Source organism: Pseudopodoces humilis, chromosome 2, assembly GCF_049639895.1.
Source record: "Pseudopodoces humilis isolate 2021_Gansu_Grassland_sample_001 chromosome 2, ASM4963989v1, whole genome shotgun sequence".
NCBI classification, from domain to species: Eukaryota; Metazoa; Chordata; class Aves; order Passeriformes; family Paridae; genus Pseudopodoces; species Pseudopodoces humilis.
This window is the reverse complement of record NC_142201.1, coordinates 62,663,537-62,680,358: the sequence shown is the minus strand read 5'-3', so window position 1 is coordinate 62,680,358 and position 16,822 is coordinate 62,663,537. Positions and strand designations below refer to the sequence as shown.

The following is a 16,822-nucleotide window of genomic DNA, read 5'->3' as shown; positions in this document are numbered from 1 at the left end:
TGAGGTTCAACATGGACAAATGTCAGCTCTTGCACTTGGGTCAACAAACAACAAACTTCTGCAACACTGCAGGCTGGAGGCAGGGGCTGAGAAGCTGCTCAGCAGAAAGGAATCTGGGAAAGGAAAGGCATCTGAAACGGTGGCCGGACGTGAGCCAGCAGTGTGCCCAGGTGGCCAAGGAGGCCAATGCACCCTTGGCCTCTTATCAGCAATGATGTGGCCAGCAGGAGCAGGGCAGGGATTGTCCCTGTCAGCACTGGTGAGACCACACCTCAAATCCTGTGTTCAGTTCTGAGCCCCTCACTACAAGGACACTGAGGGGCAAGATTGTGTCCAGAGAAGGGCAACAGAACTGGGGAAGGGTCTGGAGCACAAGTCTGATGAGGAGCAGCTGAAGGTGCTGGAGGTGTTTCCTCTCAATGAGGCTCAGGGGGGACATTATTGCTCTCTACACCTAACAGAAACAGAAAGGAGTTGCATTAAAGTGGGAGTCAGTCTCTTTTGCCATGTCTCAAGTGAAAGGACAAAAGGAAATGGCCTTAAGTTCCTTCACATTAGATATTAGAAAAATGTGTTCACTGAAAGAGTGGTCAGGCCTTGGAATAAAGTGCCCAGGTCAGTGGTGGAATCACAGTCTCTGGAAGCATTCAAGAGGAGTCTGGATATGGTAGTTGGAAATACGGTTTAGGAGTGATTATGGTAGTGCTAGGTTGACACTTGGACTAGACCATTTTGAAGGTTTCTTCCAACCTTGATTATTGTGTCATTCTGTACACAGAAGTTTAATAGGTCTTCTCTCACCCTGGCCACATATCACATGTTAGACAAGTTATAGGGCACAGCAATTGCCTGAAAGCTTAAAAATACTTTTTAATGGAAATACCCGTCACTCCATGAGAAGGCAAAAAGGGTTTTGCACTTCAGATGCATCTGTCCTAAAGAAGCCTTCTCAGAAGTCAAAACTCACCAAAAGAAAAAGATTGTTTGGTCCAAATGATACAAAATGTAACTAAATGTTTCTGTAGGTTCTTTTGGAAATGCAGGAGGAATAGCAATATTACTCCACAATTACGTGTTTATGGAAGCACACAATTCCAACTACCCCAGTCCCAAACAAAATGTGACAACAGCCTTGCTGCCTAGATTTTGTGCTCCCTCATGAAAGTGAGCACTTTCAACAGAAACATGTCCTGCCCTGAAGTTCAAATGCAACTTGCCTACCTTACTGCACATGCACCATATGAAGCCCAAAATACTTGAACTTGTGCACCTAACTTAACTTCCAGCTTCTGCCCCATACAAACACCTTAATGTTCTATGCAGCTAGGAGGAGGTGTGGTCTCTTAATTAGCAGACTTTATTTTTTCATCACCTTTCCTTAAGCCACTTTCCAATTATCTGTAGATCATCATAATATTTCTTCTCATTTGTTCTTTTCTCTTTAACCCCAACTCCTTGGAGAAGCTCTACTGCATAAGAATCAGACAACTAACTAGTTTTGCACTTGGTGGTGCAAAAGATTCCTGTATGTTCTCCTGTAGATCTCCATGTGCATATAGGAAAATCTCCATTCCCTATCATGGAGTTAGCAAGCCTAAGTAGAATGCTGTTTAAAGGACTGAAAATAAAAACTGAGGTCTTGCACATTTTGCATATCTGCAAACCTGCAAAAATAATGTCATGTTCCTGTCCCTTCCCTAGAAAGCATATATTGTCCTCAAATAAAATGAAAGCCCCCACACCAAAGGGAATTCTGAGCAAAGGCTGAGGAAACTATGTACGGAATTGACAGCCTGCTAACTTTCCATTTGAGTTTTCTCATATACTTACACATCCAAATCAATTCCTGTATTTTAAAACAATTAAGTCTTTAAGCTTAAACCCACAACACTAAATTATGCAAAGCCAGAAAACTTGTATTCTCCTTTCTCAGCAGCATACTCATTCTTCTCCAGATTTTTTTCAACTTTTTGTTCCAATGCTTTGTGACAAAGGATGAAAAAAAGTAAAATGGACCACTTCCATGCCAGACTACCCTACACCAAATAAAGAATTTAGAGTGATGTAAAATTCTGATCCAAGTCAAAGAGAGTTCACAACATATACAATAATGTCAAGAAGCCAGCTCTGATTGGTTTATCATTTTTATGACAGCTAGCAACAAGAGTGCGTGAGTTTTTCAGAGTTGCAGCAGATAGTCTGAGATCCACACATTTCTGTTCACAAGACTGCAATGACAAGCTCTAAGCCTAAGCTTCTGTTTTTAAAGTACAGCTGTGTCCAGCACTTTGGTTGCTTGGTAAAGCAAAAAACAGTATTTAAATCTATCTTGTAATGAGGTGACACTAACAAATTGAGGCTTTTTTTTTTTTTTTTTGTCCTCCCTCCCCCCATCCCTTTTTTTCACCTTTTTCCTCTGTTACGTGCTGTATGTACTGTTTAACATCTGCACACTTCAGCAGCAACGGGCAGCTAGGGTATTCTGGGTCTAGCACAACTTGATCAAGTGGCTGGAACTTTCCTTGCTGCTGAAAATACATCAAAGGGATTACAAAAACATTACTAAAATGTTAAGACACATATAATACACACTACACATATGTATATAAATATATATGCATGCAATGGCCATAGTTTTAAAATAAAGGATTTAAAGAAGATTGTATTTTGAATGGTAACACATGACACGTTCAGAAACTGATTACAAAGCAAGCTATAAATATTTATTTCAGACCAGTAAATACCTGCAAAATGCTGAACTCTTCAAACACTGCACTTAAAAGGCCAAATTTAAAACAACACAGGGAGAAACTAATGTGAAGTACAGCAGGATTTTTTGGAAGATGACATAAGACACAGCAGTCAGTGTGTGCCAATAGTGTTTTAGACCAAAACCTGTTGGATTAAATCCAGTGTCATAACTTCCATTCAAATTTTGCTTTTCCTTCCACAAAGATAAATCTCAAAGGAGAAGGGCAGCTTCTGGAACACAGTATTAACCTTTCACCTCCGCAAAGTCAATTCCAGTTTGGCCAGAGTAGGGAAATAAAGTGATTTTGGCACAACTTAAATAGCCCCACACATGACAGAACCATCAAACAAATTTTGCCATTGCCAAACAATGCATAATCATTCAGCATGGTTTGGCACAACTGGCAACTTTCCCTTTGGAAAGATCCTTTAGTGCATCAGTACAAAGACTGTGTGAGCTTCTCATGCTTAGAGAGTGTGCAGTCTCTGAAGCCAAGGCTGAACTCATTATACAGGTCAGCATGAAAAAACTCACTTGGGGTACACTGCTTTCACTATTAATTAATTCTCTTGCTAGACACTCAGAGGGCTTAATAAAAGTAACCATCTATTGTCAAATCACAATAAGAACAAGAAACAAATCCCAAACAAACACACAAAAAGCAGAACAAAGAAAGTATTTAGAGGGTGCTTTCTCCTTAAAAGGGAAAAGACACAATAGCAAAAAGAAGTGACAAAAAGAAGTTAGGAGACACAAAAATAAAATTGCAGTAAGCTCTCCTTATAGATAACTTACCTGCTTGTGTCCCAAAGCAAGACAGCTGCATTTACATCATGCATGGGCACAGAGCCCAAGCCTAAGAAAGGCGCTGTACAGGAGATGGCTCTGCTCAGAGACACACCAAGCAATCCTGCATCACACTATCAAAATCAAAGGATAGTGCAAAGGATGATTCTATGATATCCAGTGATATCCATTAGCTCAAGCTGGAAGTGACTGTGCTGCATTCAGGCTAACCTTGACACAAGACTAGAATATGCTGACTTAGGCAAGGCGCTGCAGGAATGCATTTGCCCTTTTTTAGGACCCAAAACAGCTCTGTGCATTTATCTGGCATCATGCCTGGTCCAGAAAACCAGAAAACAATGTACCAAAAAAGTGAAGGGCAGCACATGACTTCCCATGCACAAAAAGAGCAGCAGCATCTGTCCTTTACTCAGGCTACCTCAACGCCCCTCCACATAAAGAGAGGAGATTTACTACTTCCCTAATTTAAGTTTGGTATAAAGCTTTCAGAGGGATGATGAATTCAGAGTGCAGTGCCCAGGGAACAAGCTGAACTACCTGTGGAATGACCTCTTCTGATGGACCATCCTGACCACAGAAATACAGAATACATCTGTACACCCTATACCTCAAATAATTAAACAATCATAACAGAACAGTAAGCTACTATTACAAAGGTATAGGAAGACTTTATATCTTCACCATAAAAAACACCTGCTCTCCTGCATTCTCCACATGCAGTCTAAAGCAGAAAATAGCAAGCAACCTTGTAGAAATTCTTTTAGAGCAAAAACTCTTAGGATGCATAAAGTGAAACCAATGTCTCCACAAAACAAAACAAACAAGCAAAAGCCAACAACAAAAAAGTAAACATTTCCATTTTATTTTGTGCCCCTTTTTTCTCAGGCTGCTTATAAAAAAAAAATCAGTAAATTTGCCTATGACTTTTGATATACTTCAGAAATTTAAGTGAGGTTTTGCAACACCCAAGATAAACCAATGAAGCCATTTTTTAATTACTCAACTCTTGGATAGTCAGTCATCCCATTGCTGCTCATGGCATGGCATCTCTACAAATGTTGTTTCCTTTCAAGTTCAAACTGGCACAGAAATGTTCCTCCTTCCTCCTCCATAATATCCAAATTTTTCTTTCTTTTTCCCTTTCCCAAAATAACCATTTTACTGATGCCTCAGAAAGGGCACTAGTTTGTTTTGATCTGATGACATGTCAGCATTTTAAATTCAATAGTTCTGGGACAGACTCTCAGAAACAGACAAAAGAGATTCTCTTCTCTTGAAAAAGAAGGTGGTTAGTGCTTGTTGAGATTGAAAGCTGACACTTGTAACATAATTTACCGACCAAAAAACTTGATCCAAACAAAAATACTTCAATGTATTAATGTAATTCTGCTTTAAATGCAAATTAGATTTCCATTATTATGGAAGGTACTCTTTGTAAAATTAACATAACTTCTGCAGAACTGAAGTCAGAAATAATGTTTTCTCCTGAGAATCCCAGAGAAAATAATAAAGCAGGCTTACCTCTTTGTCTGCCTTTATGAGGTAGTAAAGTATCAGAAATAAGGGGTCCATTGGTGTAACAAACAGGAGGCGCCCATCTAGGTGACAGACATTCAAAAGTAAGCTTACACAATATATTGACTTTTTGGGTCTTTAGGATATTTTTTAGGAGTGTGAACTATTTTTTTTTTAAATAAGTATACCAATATCTCAATAAATCAAACAGAAAAATTCTATTTATTATTTTATATTAAAAATACAGAAATAACTCAATTCTCTACCCTGTCAAACCAAAGCACAAGCTCTACTTCAGGACTTCTGCTTCATGTACTCTGAGTTTTGCATTTTTCTGGACTGTATTAAAACCAGCAAAATTGAAGCTGCCATCTATTGGCAGATTTGGGGGCAACAGAAATTGGTTTGGGATACCAGAGATACTCAGCAATACTCCACCTCTAACACTAGGCAAAGCAACACTGTGCTGGCAGAAGACATAGGCAGGACAAGAAAGAATTTCAAGGGCTAATTAAGTGAGAGCTGTCTTCATCTGTAAAGAGAGAATCTGATGCAGTCTCCTAATGGAACAAAATAAACTTAGATCAGAAAACAAGGCTCAGTGTGTTGCATTCAAGGTTACACACAAAGGAAGAACATGGTCTCCCATTGAAACAGACACCTCTGCCCATCTGGAGTTCATTGCAGGACAATGGCTTAGTCAGGCTTTTTGTATAACTGCATATAATTGGAAACAATGTAACATCAAGGAAATTCACTAATGAGACCAAATAATTGATGACAATTTGACAGCAATTAGCAAACCAAAAACAAATAAATGTATTTTTTTTTGTTTTAAATCACATGATTAAGATAATTAAAGCAAAGGAAATCCTATTATGATGTCCCTAAAACTAACAAAAGATCATGTGGGAAGAATGTGGTTTGGGCAAAGCTGATATCTGACCTACCATGTGTATTAAGGACATGATGCTCTGTGTGAGGCAAAGCAAGCATCAGGACTACTTACAAACACAAAAGCTTTGATATTGAAATTGGAAGGAAAACCCACTAGCCACTTTCTCAAAGCTTCCATTTAAATGCTTTTCATTGAACCTCTAGGGCTATTTTTGGTGGTTCTAAAGATTCAGACTCACTGGAGGTATATGAAGACCTCTGCCCTTCTCTGCAGATAACTAGACAATTTGTTTTAACTGCAAACACACAGATTTTTTGGTGTTGCTCTTCTCCTCACCGTTACAGAGATACAGCAGCCCTAACATTCAGGAGCAATTTTTCCACTGTCTTTTTTAAAGAAAACTGAGGGCATGATTTCTTAAGGCAAGAGTTTCCCAAGGGCCAAAATAAAGGTTAGAAAGGGAGAGAGAAAACAACACGGACATAATTGGGAGCAGGGAGCAGACCCAGTCTGTTGGCTCACCCCCAAGACAGAGCAAGGAAAAGCTCAGAGACATACTGCTTGCACTGCTTTATGTGCCTGCAGAGGATGTTTAAAAGTTAGCACACACTTTGGGATATTACCGTTAAAGAAGGCATATGTCTGGAAGGGTTGCTTTTATTTGTTACTATAAATGGACTTTTCTCTAATGAAAAGGAATAAAATAAATATACCTTAATCTCCTGAATTAATACTTATGGACATGTTGGTCTGTGGACACGCTGGCAGAGAAACACTGCTACATTAACATCCTTACTGAAAAGGGATTGTGAAAGCTGTCACAAGCAAGTTACACAAGTTTCCTCCTCATTTTCAGACAGGTAAGCAGGATCAGAGAATGTCCAGGATAGTACAGACCAGCTCCCTTCAGAGAGAACACTGAAATGGCAGCTTTGGACAGCAGGCCTCTCCTGAGAACCCAGCACTTAGGCTGGGGACTGCAGAGGTAATTTAAAGACCATACACACCAGCGCTTGGAGCTCTAACACACCACTTTGCTCGGCTAGCTAAGGCCTTCCAGCCTTTTATTTTCCTTCCCATAGGATAATACATATTAACTTACACAGAGGACTTGCTGGTGTGATTGACAAGGAAAGCTAACTATTTTATGGCACTTCAGTTTGAACACAATTGAATTACTTACCCCTCCTTCCCCCTTCAAAAAATGACAAATGAACATCTGTCTAATTGAGGCTGCCAAAGGCAACCTTTTAAAGAGAAATGACAAAGCCCTCAGCCCTGGTTAAATCCATATGGTAAATGATTCTATCAGAAGGTGGGGATAGGATGCAGCATGTCTCAAACAACTAGGAAAAACACCTGTAAATTTACTAGAAGAGAGAGGGAAGGTCTGTGTACAAACATCAGTTAAAGATGGGGGAAAGACACATTATCCAGCTCACCTTGTTGAACAGTCTGACCTATAAACCAGGAACGACGTTCCTCGTGAAAAGCTTTTACTTCAAACAGCTGCTGTGCACCACTATTGAATAAGTAAAGGGTTGCTTCCCCTGTTGAAAAGAAATCTGGTTTGTGTTTGTAAGCTTTCAGAAAAATCAAAAGAATACCCAATATGTTTGAAGAATGTGCCTTATATACATACAGACACACAAACATACACACAGTCTACATAAACTCACTACAAAGAGAGCTCAGACAAAACCCACTATTATATACAGATGTTCATTTACCAGCTCTATAAACGAAACTGAATTTGAATCAATAAATAAGATGTGTGAATAGTTCATCTTACAACACAAAGCCTTTGATCCAAGCCCAAATCAAAATCACTCAAGAAATCAGCTTTTTTCTGCAGTGAAGGGGGAAGATGGAAAACAAGAGAATTCCCTCTCCTTCCATCATGTTTGTCTTGAGGATATCATACTCTGCATTAGGGGAACAAAAGCCTCAAACCTTTAAAGGACAATTTGAAATATTCTTTTTTATGTGCACCAAAATGGATTGTGATGACTCTGTATGGGTAGACATATAAAGTAAACAAGGAAGCTAGAAGAAGTTGGTTTGAAGTGCCCATCAGAACCTTAATAGTTGGGAAAGGAAAAGGAAAGCTTTATTTTAGGTCATCCCATAACACAGCTCTGCCATTTCACATTAGTTTTGGGTTACAATGAAAGGAGGACAAACACATTGCAAACAGGACTGGCATTTTCCATATCTGAAATGGAAAGATTCCACAGCTACAGAAGGGGCCACTGAAATGTAGTCAGCTGAGTCTGTTGGCTGGACTGCTTCTATCTTGATTATCAATCCATCTTCAAGAAACAAGAGCAACTACAGCAAGACTGTCCTGCTCAGAGCACATAAATTGCAAAGCTGCAGTGACTTGCAGGTCATGGGCTGGCTCAGAGAAGCCTCAGTGTAAGCCCTGAAAGCTGACATCAGCACTGCTCTTCTCAGTCTGCAGACACCCCCAGACATCCCCAGGTGCGGAGGGAGGTCAGCAAAAATGGGAAGACATGTGAATTCCAAAAAATTACTGATAATGCATTTTTTTCCCCCTTTATCCAAAAGGCTGACCAGATGTTTAACCTCACTTAAGGATATAATTTCAGTACTCCAATAATTTTTCTTTTGGGTAGGGGAGGAGAAGAGCAACAAGTAGTCATAAGGGGGAGCAGAGGTTTCAATCATTACCATGTGCACCCTCAACAAGGGTCTACACCACATCAAACTACTCATAGAAGTGCTGACTGAACAACTTAAGACTCCTACCAGTGAGTGTGCTAGCCAAATCCAGTGGGGAGCTACGAAATCTTGGGAAATGGACCCTTCTTATTACCTAAGTACAGCTCCTTAATTTATGTCATAATGCTAAAAGGACAGTCACCACAGGTTCCCTACAGTATTGTTAGACAGGAACTCCAGAGGATGGAGGGAGAACCTGGGAAACTTTGCTCACAACTTCACCAATGCTTCTTGTAGTACTTCCAAACTGCAATCTGATCCTACTTCATCGTCTTTGTAAGGGATAGAAATTTTCTCCTTTTTACCTGTCTATATAAAAGACAAAGCATACTTTTATTAAATAAAGTGGTTAGCATGAATTCTATAGTGTGCTGAGTCCTTCAGTGCCTAATTAGGCATCAACAATTCACCTGTTAGACCCAAAGGTAAGGAAAATACATTAATAGTGTGTTCTCAATTCTTCCCTTTTCAGACTTTGTATTTATAACAGGCTACATAACTGAAAGTCAATGCAGGCCTATAAATAAGGTCCTGTAAATTCTAAAGGAACACACCCAGGCAATCAGTACACATCAGGATTTCCCCGGAAAACTTTCCCAAGATCCCTGATTCTACAAGGTAAACAGATCTCTTTTTACACGAAGAAAAACAAATTAACATCTATGCTTTAAAAAACATAACAAACTACAAAGCCAATATGCTACAGCAGGCAATAATAACACAGGTGGAAAATAGATATTCTCACTGTAAATCTGAGCAATCAAAAAACAGGTAACATGATGAGTAAATGACTTTACATTCTGTATTATTATTTTTGACAATTTTCCTCTTTCAAGAACGAGTATGGTTCCTATACTGTGACACTAAAATGCATCTGAAGACTCAGTTACACACATATATTTTAATACATATAAATATAAGCAGTCAATTTCAGTCCAAAACCATAAAACTTTAATCTATAGAAAAGAAACGAGCTTAGGCAAAAAAAAAAAAAAAAAACCAGCATGAAAATGTTTTTCAAACGGTGTATTAACCCTAATAAAGGCTTACTGCAAGTTTCTGCTGCAGTATCACCTATTCCAATTATTAATTAATCATAGCATAATTACAAACCCTTGACAAAAAGAACAATCTGACAACAAGAAAGTAATCGTGGGATGGTGGTGTCATTGTACTGCCTGCATTTTCTGGTCTTTCCAATGTATTTTGAATTCAAAGTGCCTCATGCTCTGTTAAGGAGAAAAGAGACACCATGACCTGGGCCAGGAAAAGAAAATTAGATTTAGAAATTAAAAGACCCAAAAAGCTTGGTAAGTACAACTGAATAATTTCTTCTAACTCTATTTATTTTATAGCATAAGATGAATGCTAAGAAGCCTAAATTTGGATTTAAAAAAAAAAGCTTGGATTCAACACCCAACACTGTAAGCTCCCCAAAACTAATGCACTTAAAAACAGAACTTAAATTACACCCCTTTTTTGTGCTGCCAATATTCCTGATGAATAAACAGTTCAACCAATTAAAATTATAAAAGAAATCCTAAATGTTTGCACAGCATTAAACATCTGGCATAACCAGCAGTATCTTTGGCACTTAAGACTTTTACCTATCATCATTATTTCAGCTTTGCAAAATATGAATCTTTGGGTGGTGGAGAATATCAACCAGAATTTTATCAGGCTGATGTCACAGTTCCAGAACTTGCCTGTGCTTGGGTTGCGCAGTTTTGTAAACAAGGGTTCGCTGTCAGGTGTCTTAGGGGGGTCAATAGCAGCCTCTGTAGGGGGAGAGAAAAAAGTTATCGACATGTAAATTGTGAAGTATTTCACATCTGCTTCTCCAAGATATTCAGAATTAATTGGATTGACACTTTTTTGAAAACACACACACACATCTGCCTAAAAATTATATGCCTCAGCCCAAATTCATCCTACCTGATCAAGACACTTAAATTATGATTCCAGACTTCCTGGCACTCTCTATCTGTCACAGGAAAGATATGCACCTGGGGATGATTTAGATTTTGAAAACCACTTCCCCCTAGAGAGCCTTCAGGCAAGAGAGCTCCTAAATTTGACATCCCAGTTAGGTAAGATGAACTGATATGCTGCCCTGATTAGTCACAAAGACAATAAGAATGCTTTGGTTAGTTAGGCCAAGCACAACGTGGACACTAAAGAAGTGCAAAAGGTAAAATATGGGAAGAAAACTATCCTTTAAAGCTTTCACGAAGTCAGATTATGCAGGAATCAGCCTATTCTAGTTGTTACTTCTGTGGAAAACAAGCACACTTATTTATCTGTTATGTATAAACTTGAAAAATAAAGACTGCATTTCATTCCTTCCACAAGACAAAGAAGCTGAGAGAATGCAGCACCTCTGGTTGAAGCCCCTTACAGTTATTCTTTTTCCTGCATCTTCGAACAAACAGAAAATAAAAAGCAGAGCCATAGAAGTACAATTTTTTCTGTGAAATTGAAAAAAGAAGGAAACAGCTACCACAAGGATGCTGACTCAAGTACAAAAAAACACATGTATAAGTATCCCCAGTTAATTATACTCTAGCCAAGTTCTCTTTGTAGGGAAAGTCTAACTTATATTTATGAAAACAACTTCCCACATCTCAGTAAAGAGCACCATGACAGCATCATCTTTCTTAGCCTGCACACTGCCAGTTCTGCCCCAATTCTTTTCATACAGGCATTCATCAGAGCAAGGAAAGTTACTAAAACATTTCACATATAATGAGTATCCAGACCCCAGAGAGTGCACTGACAGAGATCAGGCTGATGTTTGTGTTACGGTGCTGCTGAGGAAAGCAGAGAGGAGCAGTAGAGGCAGACTGCATGATTATTCACAGGAACAGAAGTGCCACATTGTCCTTCCCCTTTCAGTAACATCCGGCAGGTTTGGGAAGACGAAGCTGGCACAATTGTTTGACAAACAGGGAAGTAGAAACAACCAAAAGTACCTGTCCTCCTCCCTGACTGAAAGCTCCAACATATCTGAAAAGGACAAGTGGACTTCTCACACTTGGCTGTTCACAAACACCTCATGGGCAAAAAAAAAAAAAAAAGGTCCAAATAGCTCTCAATCTTCATATCTACTCCTTGTTATTCAGTTGTGTCATCAACAAAAGTCACCGAGATAAAGACATACGCAGGACACAAAAAACAACTGTGTTTAGTGATAAATGTGTTGGAGGGTAATAATCCTCAGAGTTGTTTGGAGAATTTAAAGTAATTTTCTTCCCTCCAATACTCAACTGAGTCTTCAGGTGGCTTGAAAAAGGGCTTCAAAAAGTTTCAATATAAGTTGAGGGCTTTTAAAGGAAAAAGTCCGTATTTGCTAGCCAGACTTCCTTTATATGCTGATACATAAACACATGGTTGTCAAGCTACATTTGCCCTGGCAAAGGCGACTTTCCAATTTCTAGAGCTGTGTATATTTCAATTCTTGACCACAGTTTAACATTAGTGTATTTTTTGTTACTTTTTAAAACATTGAAGTGATTAATGATAGTGAAAGAAACACACTGCATGTGTTTACTTTGATGTGTTTCACATGAACATGTTAAAATATACACAGTAAATGTGAGTTTCAAAATTTAAAACAAAAAGCAAAACAAAAAAAAACCCCAAAGGAACTTTCAGCGCTCACTTGCTCTGCTTTCTTCATGCATAGATTGATGAACACTGGGAATGAGTCCAGCTGAGCCTGAAGTTGCATCTTGTCAGCAATTAAGTCAACAATCCTTCCCAATTTTTTGCTGTTTTTAATGACATTTGCATCTTTACTGGGTTGAGATGTTCTCTTCCTAACCTGCTAGTAACACACTGAATTTATCCGTCGCCACTAAACCTAAGGAGCATAACAAACCCAAGGGACACAGTGTCCCTTGTCTTCCTCATCAATCCTCTACCTTCCCAACCCAGATAACCACCCTCCTTCATCTGGGCCTGCCCCATGCTATCCCAGGCTCAGCACCCTCTACTCTGCCCCTCTGCCCCTGCCAGGAGCTCCTCCCCATGCAAAGAGCAGCACAGCTCTGCCCATGGAGTTCTTTGGTGCTGCTCAGGCTCCAAGGGGCTCACCACTGCACAGAGGGCAGCAGGGACCAAACCCTAACACACTGTCCGAGTTGCAGGCTGCTGTCCCAGTATCGCATGGCGTTGGAATCAGACTCAGTATGTCACACTCTCCACACAGCTGCCACGGAAAATAGTTTGCCTGAAGGGACATGCAGACACAAAGGGAGAAGGGAAGGACTGGGAAAAGGCAAAAGCAGTTTCTTTGAGCTTCTTTAACGTTCAGTTGCCTCAAAATGTAGGCAATATTCCACTCCATTTCCAAGGGCATCTGAAGTATATTTTTGTTATAGATTGGCTTTACTGTATGTCAAGTTGGCAGACAAAAAAAAGGCAATTGGGAGAATGCCTGCTTGGAAAACTGGATGCAGTATTAATATGGCCTTAAGGGCAAAGAAGGCCCTATTTATCTGAATTTAAATACTTCATGACTAGGAAAATGCTGAGCAAGGGATTTTTGATGTTAGGTGTCCAAACCTAACTTATTTGTGTTCTGGACTTTAGCCAGGAAAGGTAACTGGATTTCTTTAATGCCATTACATTTATCAGTCCTTGTATTTCAGCAAGGATCTCTTACAGCTAAGTAAACACAGACTTCTTAGAAAGCAGTACTATAGCCATTTTCTAGCAAAACTGAGAGCTAAGGTAGGTCGGGATTTTTATATTTTTTTCAATTTTAAGGTTCACCTCCAGATAAGAAATCACCTCCCGGGAAAGAAACAGAAAAAAAATAACATTACAGGAAGAGCTGTTTTGTTAAATTCTAAAGGAAAACATCAGATGATCGCCACCATGCTTATTATAACAGTTCCTATAACTCAGCCCTGAGAAACTTGTTCTTCTACGGGACAGAGGTCAGACCTTTCAGCCCAGTATACTCTCTACCAACAGTGACTCACAGTCAGGTCAGTTTCCTAACACGTGTCATTAGTGATTTTCTCCTAGGACAACATACACTACAATGATATAAAAAACTGATAGGAGGGTACAGAGGGGCTCAATTAATCTTGTCTCAAGGAGGCATCTCAGCCAGCATGTCACTCTTTAAACTGCCTGGGAAGACAGAAGGCAGACACCTCCAGGAGGCAGCTGAAGAAAAGGAGAAAAGATTATTGTATTTCATGGAGGTCAGTTATACAACCAGGCAAATTCTATAAAATACATCTACACAATGAAGTGAAAATGAACCAGCTTTCAAAGGAATTCTGGCAATAATTTCTTCCACAATGGATAGATATGAGGCACTAATGAATCTAGTCATTGAAACAAAAGAGCCTTACCTGGTACAGCAACATAAATAAATTGAAAAACAATGTAAAACTCCCACTAAGAGCTATGAAACTGTTATGGATGATGCAAAGTCTATTCACCTTCTTTTTTAAAAAATGCTTATAGAATACTATATATAACAGACTAATATCAAGTTATATGGAATTCCTATGTAAAAAGCTGCCAGCCAAGCAAGCAAAAGGGCTGTAAATATCTGTCAAATGTGTAAGAGGAAAAAACCCTCTGAGAGCACGAATTTCCCAACCACTACCACCCTGCAAAGAAAAAGGACTATTTAAGTCTGGAAATATAAAGTTAAGATTTCATTTAAAAACAGATATTAAACCATACGTCACCTACACAAGTCTTTTCCATTCCCCTCTTAACTTCTAAGTGTGCATGAAAGGTGTGTCAGATGGAGACATTATGATGGAGCCCATTAAATAGACATTTTATGGAAGACTTTAAACTATGTAGCCTAAGGGTACAGATAGGTTAGATCTAATAAAAATTTTATTTGTGTTCTTTTAAGAATCTCAACCCTCAAGAAAATGGCTTTAATTCAGTGTCCATGTCCTTTGTTGTGCAGCATGCCCTAAAAAAAGCCCAGTGAAAAATAATTGATAAATCCAGTACTTTGTATCACCCAAATTTTTGGTAATTTTTCTAGGTTACAAGGTAATTAACTGCAAGCTTAATAAATGAATTCAGGTGTGTACAGACTGAGGATACAGTTTCATAAATGGCTTCAAATGACCAAAGATCACTGGTCATAGAAAAGTGCACAGAAAAGTTCTGGGGTCCCCAACTTGGTTCCCTTCTTATTTTGCATCTCTGCTGTTTTTTTCCACCAAAACTAGCAATCTCAAGGCCCCACAGGAAGTCAGCTCAGTTCACTCATCCAGCTGAGAAGTAACCTGCCACAATGAAGAAGTAAACAACTTTCAATCCTATCAGTAAGCTCACTGGAGCAAGAGGCAGAACCCACGGCAGGAGCAAGACGGTGTAGAACATATCTTGTGTCTGACCAGTGCACATGAATTACAAAACCAGATCATATATGAATTTACAGAGTTGGGAAATCAGGAGATGAGCCACAGATCTACACTGTTGCTTCCTTGGCTCACAGTACTCAGGGGAGCACTAAACAGATCACAGCTTGATTCACCTCTGCAAACAGCCAATATTTTGCAGGTGCTTACAGAGAGGGTATGGGTTTGTATTTGCTCAGACTTTATTTTTGGAAATAATCTTAGCTGTTATTCAGTTATATAAAATTGATGTTACCTCACCACCTTACTCCTTTGACTGTACATAGTATTTGCTTCAGTACGGGGACTTTTGCCATAACTATTGTGAAAGAGAATGATTATCAGTTTGGTAATCATTACATTTATTATTTGGTGCCCCAAGGAAACACTGTTCAATGTGACATAATTTAGAACATTCTGCAATAAAACACAGTATCTAAAATGGCACCGTTTTCTATCTTGACCACAATTTCAAAAAGAAATGTGACTTGACAGTTTGAATGGTCTTTTGCTCCGGGACACAGCTGGGAAGTACAGCTAAATTTTAAGACGTAAGCCTGAGAGCATCTTTTGGCTTCCCCTTATGCTGGCACAATTCACTTCTTAGCCAAAAAAAAAAACATGTTCATGGACTCACTAGCAGCAATGGACGGTACTAATTCATCCATTACTGAAGTCTAGATGCTTGGCAGAACGTGCAGAGTTTCAGCTGAATAAAGGGGAGGTCACTCTTGAGAAGTTCAAGAACTGGTTATCACTTGAAAGGGTAAAAACTACAGACTTCCCTTCTCAATATTTATAGGGTCAGCACTGGTGCAGCTGTATTACTGGCTGAATCAGCCCTATTCCCATATGCAGAGAGGCCTAAGTTGGCATAAGTTGGTCTCTTCCAAGCCAGATGGCAGAAAGCAGAAGTGGGAGATGGTGTTACACATTAAAACATCTCTTTTCAGTTATTTTATTTGCTATGCTTCCTTCTGGCTCCTTAGCTTGCCAGTTATATCTGCTTTATTCACAGCAGAGCTCAGTATGCCTTTTAGGAGATGACATGTAAAAAAAAGTGCAAATTACCTGCAGGCAAAAGGCTTTGTTCAGGAGATGCAAATGCCAGTTTAGGGGGAGGTTTAGTAAAATATGCCCACAGATTGCTAACTTCTAAATTAAGCATGTTCACATCCCCCTTATTAAAAAGGTAGATAAATATGTGCACATATTTCATATAGGCTTTCTGATGTTTTGACACAGCTGTTAAAAAAAAATACACATTTGTTTATTGCAAACATTATTTCCAAGTTCTTTACCCAGGTTATTCTGGAAAGTATTAATGTTCAATTATTCTGCTCAATTTTGATGCTCACTACAATTTTTTATTCAAGCACCCTAACACCCCAGCAGTGTGATCTATTTTGTAGCAGATAAATTTAATTTTTTTTAAACACTAAATGAAAGCTTGTATCAAAGTGCAAGGATGGAAAAAAAAAATTATGCAAAACCTGTCTACTTCTGTTTTTAAAGCAAACTACTTTCACAAATTAAGTATTCCACAGCTTCTTTGGCCATGATACCTTCTCTCACTATGACCCAAAATTTTCAACTCAAATACTTCCTCGGTTACTGCATGGAGACAAAAGTTCCTTAGTCTCAACTGAAAGGATGGAGGATTAATTTAATGCGTGCTGATGCCCCATGGTTTGGCATCACAGTCCATTTATTTCT

At 39.0% G+C, this 16,822-nt stretch overlaps 1 protein-coding gene across 5 annotated transcripts in view; it reads right to left on the bottom strand.

The window, feature by feature from the left end:
• RNASEH2B (ribonuclease H2 subunit B) overlaps window positions 1–16,822 on the bottom strand; it is a 40,890-nt gene that overhangs the window by 19,368 nt on the left and 4,700 nt on the right. For 2 of the 5 annotated variants that reach the window (XM_014257798.2, XM_005516344.3), the window contains exons 2-5: window positions 10,424–10,495; window positions 7,415–7,522; window positions 5,081–5,157; window positions 2,408–2,528 (exon numbers count right to left, since the gene is read on the bottom strand). In XM_014257798.2, the coding sequence (XP_014113273.1) occupies window positions 2,408–2,528; window positions 5,081–5,157; window positions 7,415–7,522; window positions 10,424–10,495 (378 nt within the window). The remainder of the gene's footprint in view (window positions 1–2,407; window positions 2,529–5,080; window positions 5,158–7,414; window positions 7,523–10,423; window positions 10,496–16,822) is intronic. The other 3 variants (XM_014257745.2, XM_088051957.1, XM_088051958.1) reach the window with 3 other exon arrangements.